At 51.5% G+C, this 12,106-nt stretch overlaps 1 protein-coding gene across 1 annotated transcript; it reads left to right on the top strand.

Annotated features, from left to right (window-relative positions):
* Positions 1-208: 208 nt before the first annotated feature.
* Positions 209-11,781, top strand: LOC147412734 (coiled-coil domain-containing protein 40-like). Its single transcript, XM_086481074.1, has 17 exons — positions 209-371; positions 554-744; positions 1,267-1,350; positions 1,439-1,658; positions 2,493-2,647; positions 3,472-3,594; positions 3,997-4,118; positions 4,841-5,084; positions 5,192-5,374; positions 6,615-6,860; positions 7,601-7,814; positions 8,363-8,532; positions 8,657-8,748; positions 9,351-9,471; positions 10,135-10,323; positions 10,535-10,693; positions 11,449-11,781. Exons 1-17 carry the CDS (start codon positions 269-271, stop codon positions 11,692-11,694), a joined length of 2,862 nt encoding a protein of 953 aa, XP_086337200.1. The 5' UTR covers positions 209-268; the 3' UTR covers positions 11,695-11,781.
* The last annotated feature ends 325 nt before the right edge of the window (positions 11,782-12,106 follow it).

Here is a 12,106-nt window from a genome sequence, read left to right as displayed (position 1 = left end):
CCTCTGTTGTGCTGCATGTGGGTAAAGGTGGTTTTTGAATCGGCAGAGGCACAGCTTTGCCAGTGTATCTGTGGGCTGAGTTTAGAACAAGGCCCTCTTGCCGATTCTGTGTCTGCATCGTTCTTGTCTCGTGATGACAGAAACAAGCAGATTGTCAGGGCAGACTGAAAAGCTGTTTCAGGTGGTGGATTTTACGTTTCAGAAAAAATCCCCTGAGACTTTCTTGGACAAAGTCGAATTAGACAGTTGTCCTCCTGCGTTGGGTGACATGGAGCAGCCAGTAACCGAGAGAGAAAACCCTCCCCTTCCTTCAGGAGCTCCTCAGCAGGTGTCTGCGTGGTCAGCGGAGCGGAACAGCTGCACAGAGTCAGGTATCCTTCAGTCCCTTGCTAACAGTACAACACTCCGTACCACCCGTCAAGCACAGTTTCTAGTTTTCTCCCTTTCTCGTCATTGTTAGTCCAACTGGAGGCACAACGCTTTGAAATCTAAGCATTTTCTTTGTCTTTTTCTTCTCTTTTTTTTTTTTTTTTTCTTGGGGGGTGGGGTCCAGGTGACATTGGAGAACCCATTTCTCTCTGCTCAGAGACTGCCTTTGAGCAGTTGGATCAGCTCACCAGTGAGCATGGTGACCAAAGGCGGGAACAGGCATGCCAGCAGCGTGGAGCTGAGGGGCACGAAACGAGTGGAAGAAGTGAAGAAACCGTAGAAGAAACAGAGCTGGTTGTCTTGGATCTAGAACATGTGAGAAGTCCTCCAATCTTGTCGTTCTTCTTCGCAGACCTGCTGGTTTTATTTGTATGAAATACACAAGGTAGATTGTCAGCAGCGGCTCAGCCATAGGCTGAAACCACGTGTTTAAAACAGGCTTTTGCAGAAGTACTGACTCCTGAGCGTGTCTGCTCCCTCAGGGTTAACCCCAAACGGGAGGCTCAGGAGGGAGCCGTGTAGTGGGTAAATCTGATACTCCTCAGTGCTCCTGAAAGAGAAGTACTGTCAGCAAGAGCGAGGGGATGGGCTCTCAGAGGCAGCTCTTCTGATGTGTTTCTGACTTTCAGATATCCTCAGTAGTGGCTTTCTGCTGTCAACAAATACCCACTATGTAACTCCTCTCACTCGTTACAGTGAGCGTAGCTAAAGTAAGAATGCAAGGGTCTGTGGCAGAAAATACGCTGTGTTATTTAACAGCGGGGGCAGCAGTAAGGTTTCTTCATAATTTCTTTACACAAGTACGTTGACTTGTATCAATGTCATACTTCTTGAAAGCCTCTGATGAGAAGATTCCAGGCTGCCCTGAAGAGTCACCTCACTAAGCAGATGGAAAAAGTGAGCCTAGAGCTTCAGGAACTGGTACGTGGCATTCTTACTTTGCCTTCCCGCAGCAGCCCACCCCTGCCCGAGCTGAAGCCAGGTAACTGGTTTCCTCTTGTGTTTGCAGAGGGCAGCAGCGAAGAAGGGGCAAGCAGAGAGGGAAGAGCTTGGGCTGGTTCTTTACGGAGCGCAGCAGCAGCTGGCCCGCCTGCAGCTGGAACTGGAGAAGAGCCACGACCGCCGTTCTCAGGTGGCCGCAGCACGTCAGCAGCTGGAGGAGGAGCTGGAGGGCCTCAGGCTTACTTACAAGCAAATGTGTCAGAACACACACGATGAACGCCAGAAAGGTGACCGAGGCAGCCCTTGCCAGGTTTCCTGGCTCTAGTACTGTGTGGAGAAAGGGATTTATTTGAATCCAAGTCAAGCATTGGGTTGAAAAATACAGTAACATTGATCAGGAATAAGGCACTCGCTGAAACCTTTCACAGGTATTCCTGGTTGTTTCTAAGACCGTGTGGCTACCTTGTACTTCTAAGAAGGTCTTTAGGACTAAAACTGTTCCGGGCAGATGGGCTGCTCTGTGACTTAGAAGGAGGAAGATGCTGTCGCTCTGTTACGTTTGCCTGTGTCTCTGTAAGGGTGTGACGAGATCGCAAAGGTCGTGGGTCGTGAGGGGCACGCGGGAGCCTGAGAGTGCCATCCGCGTGGGAACCCGTCCCAGCCAAAGAAATGGACTTGACTCATGCTGGTTGTGCTGCAGGCCTGTGGGTAGGGGACAGGAAAACAACTGTGATGGCGAGGGTAGCTCAGCGTAGGATAAACTGCCTAGAAAGGTTTGGCAGGTTGCTGAAAAAAATAGAGAAGCGTTCAACAGACTGAGAAAGAGACAGTTCTGTTTTGGGGCAGAGGAGTGGAGTCACAGCCTCCTGAGGCCGCCCCTTCTTTGATCTCCTGGGCTTCTGAGTGCTGGGAACCAATGAATTGCTTACCAAGATATTAGCTGTGCTTGTGGAGCTGTACTCCAAAGCCGATGCAAATTCACATTTCAGGGGGGCTGATTTGGCTGGTCAGTGTGCGAATTTGGCTTTGGGTGTTTCTGTGTTTCTTTCCCTTTTACCTCTGTTTAAAGTGTGTCTTACAAACGTACTTTTCTGTAAATATTTTTCCCCCTGCCTCCCCAGTCTCTGCAATGCAGACCCAGGTTGAAAACTTGGCCTTGCACCTCTTCTACGTGCAGAACACGGCCCATATGCACCATAATATTTTACTAACGAAACGGTCGACAAAGAGGGCTGAGCTGGAGAAGGCCCAAGCTGACGTGGAAAAGAAAAAACAGGTATCACGTAAAACTCTCTTCTTTCAAATAAATAAATGAATTCAGGTGACAGCTAGCGGCGAGTCTCGGAGGACGTGCTGCCTTGGCAGAAGGAAGGCTGTAGTGAATATACAGACACCATGGAAGGTGCGTGGGGATATTTTCCCCAAATAATTGAAAATGAGAAGAATCCCCACCACCAAGATAGTGGCATGTACTGAACAGAATTTTTTTATGAGCCTTATAATAGGAAGTAGTAATCAGTAGTGATCACTCTTCACGCAGGCAACGGGGGTGTGGGGGCAGAAAGATATTTAGCAAAGAAGTATCATATGTTGAAGTCTGGAGAATTGCTCTGAGTCCCAAGGAAGAGCGAACTTGGAAGGTGAACTGAGCGGTCGGTGTGCTGGAGCTCCCTCTGCTGCCTCCTGCTTGCAGCAGGACACCAACTAATTACTGTTGATGCAGAATTGCGGGCAAACGGTTGAGATGGAATGGGTTTAGATGGTTTTTAACAAAGGATTTTAAACCATAAATTATCAAGATTCCCAGCTGCTGGAGAGGTGGCGCAATGTAACCCATGCTGGCAGGGATGACTGCTGCTTCAGATCTGAAGGACCAATTTCCTACTGTGGGTGGAACGATAAAAACCAGCAAAGAAGGTTTTGTTCTCTTGAAAATTGTCACTGCTGCATTCAGGAGTCGTTTGGATAGGAATGGAAGAGTTTCAGTAGGAATCAAAGCTAACTGAATTCATTTTCAGCCCAAGTTATTGCTGTAGAATTTAGTTGGTTAAGCCTGAGATTATGTTACTCATCCTGAGCTGTTTGGCTCTGCCTCTCTAGGATCTTCTGGTAGACCGCTTGACCCGGAAAGCCTACGAGCTGCAGGAACAGATTGCTCTGTTCGAAGCTCAGTTTGTGGCTCAGGCAGAGGACACAAAAGTAACTCGGCAAGCAGCAAATGAGGTAGGAGAATGCTTTTTTTTTGCTTCTGGTTAATATTTCCCTCTGGAAGGACCGACCCCGTTGGCTCATGCTCACGTGGTAGCTACAGTGTAGGACAGAGTTGTATGATCAGTTCCTGTTTGGAGGAATGAAGACTTTTTTGTTTTGGTTTGGTTTGGTTTGTTTTTCCCTTTGTCCTCCAGAATTGCCTATAAATCACTTCCTCCCCCACCCTCTCTGCATTTTTTTCCTTGCAGACCTATGCTCTGTGGTCGGGGGTGACCATAAACCAGAGGCACGTTAGCTGAAACTGTTCCTGCCCAGCGTATTATGAACACACACCAAAAAAAAGGCATTGTAACGTGAATTTGGTTTCCCAGCCTAGTATAGATTTATCCTGTCTACAAATCCTCTCTCTCCCAGGCTTGTATGGAGGTTCAGGCTATTAACATGGAGAAAAAGCGACTGATGAACCACTGGAATAGCAGCTTGGCGGGAATGAAGCAGAGAGATGAGGCCTATATCGCCACCCAAGCGCTGCTGAGGTACGGTATCTGAGAACAGTCCCAGGAGAGACCTCACACGGGTTGGACGGGAGGGATGCTGAAAGGGGCAGTGCGTCTCCAGTTTATTGCTGCGCGTGCAGGATATGTCAAGCAGAACAAGTTTGCTGCTCTGAAGCACGTAGTAAGGTTAAAGGATAGGAAGCACAGTTCTTCGTCACTATTCTGTATCCAAAACACAACTCTCCCCCCAAATGTGTGGGGTTTTTAAAGCTGTTTAGAGTTTTTCTGTTCATATTTTAGTCCTTTAGAAGAGTTCCTTCACCTTTGCAACATCTCTCAATCCAAAGAGCTAGACTTCAAGAGGGATTTTACCTGTCGCTCTCAGTTAGGGTTTTGTGATGCCTTCAGAAATCATCAGGAAAACCGTCCTGTTGTTGCCAAAGGAAGCGCTTATTTGCTCTGGAGTCAGCCTGGCTGATTCCCTGCAATGTGCTTTGATGGTGGCATCCTGGTAAGAGTGGGGGGTGGGGACAGGACTGAAAGCGGGAATTAATTTTCCTACGTACGTTTGCTTTTCAGTCTTCTGTCTCCATCCATCTTCTGATGACTCTGCACTGTCACAGCAGGGTGGCCTTTGTAAAGATCTTCCTCCTTGGTCTGTTGTCGCTGCAGTAGCGTGTTTGAAAAGAGGAATTTGTAGATGACTGTTCAGCGCGTGAGTCTACCCCTGTGGTGATTTTCCATCCTCTTTGCCTCTCCAGCAAGTACAGACATGACCTCAAGTCCCTAGAAACGGACATCCATGGCTGTAGGAAGTCAATCAGGAAGGAGGAGGAGAAGAATGAGTTGCTTGTCGCCATCCTGAGCCGTTCACAGAACGATGCCAACATGACAAAGAAGCTGATTGCCCAGTGCCTTTCCAGGCAGGAGGCCTTGAAGGTGGAATCTGGCACCTACGCTCGCGTTCTCCACGAGACAGAGCAGGCCCTCAACAGGACCAGGATGGTGAGGAGAGTTACTTGGAAGAAGAACCTTTCAAATCAGACACAGATGTTTAATCCCCCTCCCCAAACAGTTGTAGTGACCCTGTCTCCTGTCTTTGCTGCGTTTAGGATCAAGCTGCTTGTCTGAATCAGTTGCTGTCCATCAGTAAGGACATAGAGAAAGGAACTGATGCCAAAGTGCAGATGGAGAACGAAATCATGGCAAAGCTTCAGGACCAGATGGTGTCCAGCAAAGCCACAAAGCACTTCTCGCAGCTGGCTGCAAAGCTCCGTAGGAGAAAAACAGACCTGGTGTGTTATCTCTTCCGTTTGGGAGGGCGGGGGAAGGAAACCGCCCTGAGCGGTGTTTCTCAAGTGTGTTTCGTCCGCGCCTTCGTTCTGCTTTTCAGACCTGAAGTTGAAGGTCTGCTGAGTTTGTGACTTCAGTTTGGTTCTTCCAGTGCTCTTATTGCGGGATTCTGGTGTACGCGAGAGGGTTTGGCCAAAAAGGCCTTGACACATAATGTACTGTTCTTTCTTTACTTAAAAAATGGGACAGAACGATGAATTCTGGGAGTTTTTACCATAAAGTAGTACCAGTTCTTATGTATTGGAGGAAGACAGTGGATATGTAGTACTGCTGTACTCCACATTGAACTAACCTGTATCTCTGTCCGGCATCATGGAATGCGATACAGGCCTGCTCTCGTTCCTGAGTGAGGATTACAGCCCAAGGAGCAATCGAACCAGACCCACAGTTCTTTGTGGCACGATCAGTTGCTCTCTTTGGGAGTGTGTAACTGGAACAGATAGAAAAACTAGAAGATCCAGCGTAGTGTTTGTGGTGTTGAGTTGTGTGGGCTGGCACTAACAAGGCACCCACACCTCTGTATTTCTGCGGGTTACTTCAGCCTGGCCCTGGGATTTTTAAATCGGGGGCATTATCTTGAGCAAGAGGAAGAGTTCCAGGGCTGGCTTCCGTTGTGAGAGAGGGGCCCCCCGCCCCCTTCCCACAGGCACACCAACAAGCGGACACTCGCGTTGTCTCCCATCAGCACCTGCGGTGCACGGCTGGATGTAGCCAGAGAGTCGTGGCCGCTGGCGGCGCGGGGGCAGCAGAAGTCACCCGGCTGCATTCGCGCTGCGCTCAACAGGCACCCGCCTTTCTGGCTGCTGCGGTGGTGGTTCGGTGAGGGACGTGTTTGTCGGGTGTGGTGGAGAATGTCCTGCTCCGGTGAGCCGGGCAGCTGGAGACACCCAGGCAGGGCAGGTAACTGCAGAGGTGATGAGCGCGGCCTCTTAAAGGCTTTGGGATGTTTGGGCTCCTTCATGCTCTTCAGCAGCCTTATGGCAGAGGTAAATGTTGGTATCTCCGTCAGGAGATGGAGAAACAAAGGTACAGAGCGGGTAAGTGGCTGGCTCGCAGCTTGTGGCACAGACCTGGGAGGAGAATCTAAATCCCCTGACTCCTGTGCCTCGGGAAGCGGGCGTTCCAAATCAGTGGGCTGCTGCTGGTGACAGTAATTTGTTTTCTGTCTGTTGGCGTTCCTAGGAGCTGCATTTTTCCAAGGTTGAGAATGATGTGGCCCAGGTTATTCTGAATGGAACTCATACCAGCTGCAGGCTGACAGTTCTCCAAAACACACTTTGTCAGCTGGACAAGGAAGTGAAAAATACCCGTGACCTGATCAGCTGCAGGGAAAGCGAGATTGCAAGGTGCAGTCTCCTGACCGAGAACAGGCAAGCGGTGCTCAGCCAGTACAACAAGAGGTTGGAGAAGATTCTTGCGCGGCAGGGGGTATGTACATTCCCATTTCAGTCCCAGGCTTGATTTTATTCTTTGTGGTGACCAGAGGTGCCCCTGATAAATGTAACTGTGTAAGTGCTGAGTAGTTAAAACTTTCAGGCATCAGTATAGAGGTTTAAAAGCTGCACTAGTTAATGTAAATGTTTACGTCTGTCAAACAGCTCTTAGTGCACGGGGGGAGGAGCTGGCATGAGGGAATTGTGAAATGAGGGTGTGCCCAGCACAGATTTCTGCAGGGAGTTGTCTGCGCCTGATGAAAACGTTGAATGACATCAATACTCTGGGAGTAACTAGGGTCTCATCAGAAAACCTGCAAATACTGACAAGGGGCGAATGGAGCAGGCGGGGTGATGTAGATCACTTGGTGCTTGGCCCCATTCAGCTGATAGATACCCAGGTCTGCCCCTGGCACCGTGAGCTGCAAGACCTTTATAGAGCCCAATGCAAGAATGAGTGCTGTGGCAGACTCTTGGACACCCAGGTGTGCCTGTTGTAGGAGCTTAGGAGGCCCCTCTCGCCCCAGAGCCTGAGAGCTGTTCGGGCTTCCCTTGCATTTGTTCCCGTGAGGTCAGGAATGATTGGTCCCATCCAGCTCCTGGGAAATAGAGGCACAAAGGAAGTAACAGTATAGCGGAAGTATTCGGTAGGCATCTCAGCAGCTGGACCGGCCTTCTGCAAAAAGTGCTTCAGCAGCTTCTGCCTGATTAATCCCCAACCTTGCCCTCATCCAGGGTCAAGAACTGGGGCCACTGGGAATGGAGATCAACAAGCTGTCCAAGCAGATAGAAGAATATCACTCTGAGGTGATGACGCTACAAAAGCACTGGCTCAATCAGCAGCAAGAGCTGGTCAAGTTAACACACCAACGGGAGGAACAAGTAGCCTCCCTGGACACGTTAAAGAAACGGATCACAGTAATGCAGCAGAAGAAAGTGCGCAGGGAAAGTAGGTCATTCCCCAACTCTTTTTAAAACGTTCAGCTGTGAATGGAGGAAAAAGGGAGCGAGGGCTTACGGACGGGTGAGCCAGACCTTCACCAGAGAATGCGCCGTGCTCCTACGTCCGTGTGAGCAGTAACGCAGGCGGCCCCAGCACTGCTCTGGGGCTACGAGCCAGGCACCTCTGCTGCTCTGCCTGGCGTTATTCCCTGTCCCGACTGATCCCGCTGCCTTAACGGGCACAACCGAACCGAAGTGGCCGTGTCACGTGCTACACTTCTTAAATAACGTTTGCAAGTAGTTGGTGGGTAAATGTCCCCACCACGATGGTGCTTCCCTTGGCTCAAACCAGCTCTTTTCCACAGCAGTCTCCTTCAAAACCGTATTTGGGTTTTGGGCTTGTGGAAAAACGGTCTGGCTGGGTATGTGGGACGCAGGTGGCTCTGCAGGCAGCGTTGTCTGGTCTGATGGCAGTCTGTCACGCCTTGCCTGTGTTCCACCTGCTGCTTGTGGGAATTTTAAGACTTTTTTTTTTTTTTTTCTGTTCACCTGTAGATGAAATTCAGCAGGAAACAAAAGAGCAGAAAGACATCGAACGTCACATGAGGAACATGTCCAATGACTTGATAAAGCTGAATGTGTTGATCAACAAGAACAGCAGCAGCTTCGAGGAGCTGCAATATGGCAACACGATCACCGAGAACGAGTTTGTGCGCTCTCTCAAGGTACAGACATCTCATTTCCAGGTCTCAGCCTCCCGTGCAGATCGGAGGCAGACAGTGACCGTGTAAATCTTTCTTAGTCTGACCACGTTGTGTTGTCTGACAATGTTATGCTTCCCAAACCTAGGCAGCAGAAAAAGAGTCGGTTGAGATGCAGGAGAAGCACAGTCAGCTGACTGAGGAGAAGGAAAGACTCCTAAACAGCCTGGTGGAAGCAGAGTAGGTACCAGAGAGGTTCTTGCTTTGTGCCACCCTCTTTGAATGTAGGTGTCCATGTCACCTTTCCTCTCTGCTCATCGAACTGAACCAGCAACAGCAAATGTGCTTCTGTCCTTCTCGGAGAAGATGAAAGGAGTTTCATGGATTTTGGGGCGCAGAAGCTGAAAGGTGCTTTAGCTGTCTCTGCAAGCAGCGAGAGCCGTGAGGATGTCGGCTTTAACAGTTCCAGCAGGCTCGTGCTGGACGTTGCTGAGATCTGTATGGGGTGACTCTGCCTGCGCTCTCCTCCGCCAGTCACTCGGAGCGAGCGTGCTGCGCTGGGCAGCTCACTGGGGTCCACCAGCCCCCAGCAGCCTGGGCACGCTTGTTGTTAGTCACCGTGCCACCACCGTGCCACGTTGTGGATGGCGGAGCTCCCTGTCTGGTTCCACGCTGCTCCTGGCTGCCCTTTTACGTGTCCCACGTGCAAACCCTCAGGTTCTGCTGCACCTTCAGCTCCATGTTCAGGACTGAGCTCGGGAGCGTGCTGCCACGCGTGCACAGGGAGCGAGCGTCCTCTCGGGCGCTGACAAAGGTGCCGCTTTCCCTTTCTGTCACTGAAGGCATCAAATCCTGCTGTGGGAGAAGAAGATCCAGCTGACGAGAGAGATGCGTGCGGCGGTGGAGTCTGAGTCAGGGCACGGCGAGCTCCACGCCATGAGAACAGAGATTCACAGGATGCAGGTGAGCCCCGGGGGAGGAGCACTGGGGAGGGGAAGCTGCACACGATGGATTCAGCTTCGGTGTTGCTGAAGGCAGGAGATGAGAAACGGGCTGGGGAAGCAGCATTGCCAGGCCACAGCAATGTTGGAAATCGTACACCCTCCAGCTGGGCCGAATGAAATACATCCAGCGTGCGTGCTCTTCGTGCCTTCCTTGCGCCTGCCGTGTAATGGGCTGCAGCAGAGTCTAGAGACACCTGAGCAATCTATTTAAAACATAATATGTTTGCCACCTTATGCCGTGACCCCAATTTATAAGCAAAGGAATGTTGATGACTAAATATTGCATCATCTTAATCACTGGTTAGGGAAGCCTTCTGTCTTCTGGCAAAGCAACTCTTCCCTTTTGTTCCCAGGTTACTTTACTCTTCTGCTTTTCCTATTGCTAAGGAGTTCCAGTGAAACCTTTTGAAGATTACTTTAGACGAGTTGATAATCCAGCCCTTTGCTTTCCAGATCCACACAGGGCAAGCCGGGTTTGGGTTTAGAGCAAATTTGGCTTGCCAACGCTCACGTGTCACGTATGTCTGGTTTACGTGGAGGGGATGTGCCGCACAGAATCGGTTCGGTGCCGTTTGTGAACATTGGTTACTTTCAGCCTATTTCATATCTTGACACACGGCAGGTCCGCTATGGCCAGCTGATGAAGCAGCAGGAGAAGATGATTCGTGATATGGAGGCATCTGTTTCTCGCAGAGAGGTGATAGCGCTTTGTGGAGAGGGTCAGAACAAAAGAGACAAGAAGCTTGTCCCCAACAGTGTCTTCCACTGCAAGAAACAGGAGCTGAGAAAGAAGATCAGCAAAGCCCAGAAGGTGAGCGAGCAGAGCAGGGCTGCAGGAGTTCACCGGGGCTGTAAGGAGCACCAGGGTGGGCTGAGCACAGACACGCGGGGTGTCGGGACACAGACGGGACAGGCTTTGGAGGCTCCTTAAAAAACCCCACAGGAGAGTTCTGGGGAGATGGCTGGGAGTGCAGCTGGACGAAGAACCACACTCTGCCCTTTCCTTCTCTTCCGTTTGCCAGAACGTTCAGGACTGCAACGCAACCCTCCTGGAGCTGGAGAGCGCCCAGGCGTCCCTCGGTGCCACCTTCTTGGAAAAGCAGCGAGAACTGCGCAGGCTGGGGGCTGAGTGCGACGGCCTCGATGCAGACGCAGAAGCTCGTCGGAACAGGAAGCGACGGGTGAGCGGCTCCGCTCCCTGGAGCTCGCGAGCCCGACGGGACCGGCTGCTTTCTCCTGGTGCCGGCTCCCCATCTCCCTGTCTCGCCACCATCCTGAACTGAGTGTGCTTGGCATTTTAGCGGCACTTTAAGTTAACTGAGCACACCTTGAGGGCTCATGGGGGTCCTGAATTGGGGCTGCAGTTGTACTCTTAGCGAGGCAGCATTCACCTGGAGACATCAGCCTGAAGGACATGGTTTGTGTCTTGAAAATACCCGGTCACAGCTCTCCTCTGTGAGCGCTTTCTGGCTGCTCATATGTTACAGATTTGAGAGCCAGCTGAAGGTCTTGAATGGCCTCCTGCAAAGGTTGTAAGTTGGTCAAACTCTGTCCTGGCGAGGGTTGCCCTGTGCATGCAGGTATTTCTCTGGTTTATGGAATTCTGTGATGAACATTTAATTTTTTTTTTTCTATTAGCTGACGTGTGGATGTGGTGCTTAGGGACACGGTTTAATGGTGGACTTGGCAGCGTTAGGTTCATGGTTGGACTCAATGATCTTAAAGGTCTCTTCCAACCTAACCACTTCTCTGGCTGTACCCGTTAGCAGCTGTTCTGCCGCTACAAGGGGGACTTCATAGCCCTGTCCCTCTTCAGAAGCCCTTCCCTTTCAGAATGTGATGGTTCCAGTACCGGTGACAAAAGTCACCTGCCTTTCTTAGTGCTTTTCTCTCTGCGGCCTGCTGTCAAAGCAATTTCTGTTGTTGCTTTCCTCAGAACCTTTTGGAGATCGTGTCCTACCAGACTCGCCGGAAGCACCTGCAGGCGCTGAAGGAAGGGACGTACGCTCCCCTGTGCCGCACGGAGCAAGCCTGGAGAAATGAGCACCAGAAACTGCGCCACCGGCTCCAGACCATCGATGCCATCGTCCAGCAGATCCAGCAGGACCATCCCCAGCACTACCGGACTCTCCAGTGGCTCAGACAGTGCTTGGGCTCCAGGCTGGGCTCGCAGGAAGCCTGACTGCCACGAACCCCATCCATGTAACCCTCAGCTCTTGTTCTGCTGGAGCCTGCAGGCTTTGTAAATAAACAAATATCTAAAAACTAAGTCTGTGTAGCAGGTAGTGGTCACCAAAGCTGTAGCAGTGCAACTGATTTTTGTTTCCTTGGCTGCACAAGGGTGGCTTCATCCCTCCCCCTGGCCTGGGGCGCTGGGGGCAGCCGCCCCCTTCCCCTCCGGGCCCCCCCTCTCTCACCGCCTTTCCCTGCAGCTCCGGGAGGCGGAAGGCCCCGGCCCCGGCGGGGGAAGGCGCCCGCCCGCTCCCGGGGCCGGTCCCGCCCCGCAGACGCCTCCGTGCCGTGGGGCCGGTCCCGCCGCGCCTGCTGGGAGGCCGGGCCGGGCCGGCGGGGCCATGGCGGGGCCGGGGCTCCCG

Source organism: Leptosomus discolor, unplaced genomic scaffold, assembly GCF_034619465.1.
Source record: "Leptosomus discolor isolate bLepDis1 unplaced genomic scaffold, bLepDis1.hap2 HAP2_SCAFFOLD_81, whole genome shotgun sequence".
In the NCBI taxonomy this organism is placed as follows: Eukaryota; Metazoa; Chordata; class Aves; order Leptosomiformes; family Leptosomidae; genus Leptosomus; species Leptosomus discolor.
This window is presented reverse-complemented; position numbering and strand designations above follow the sequence as displayed.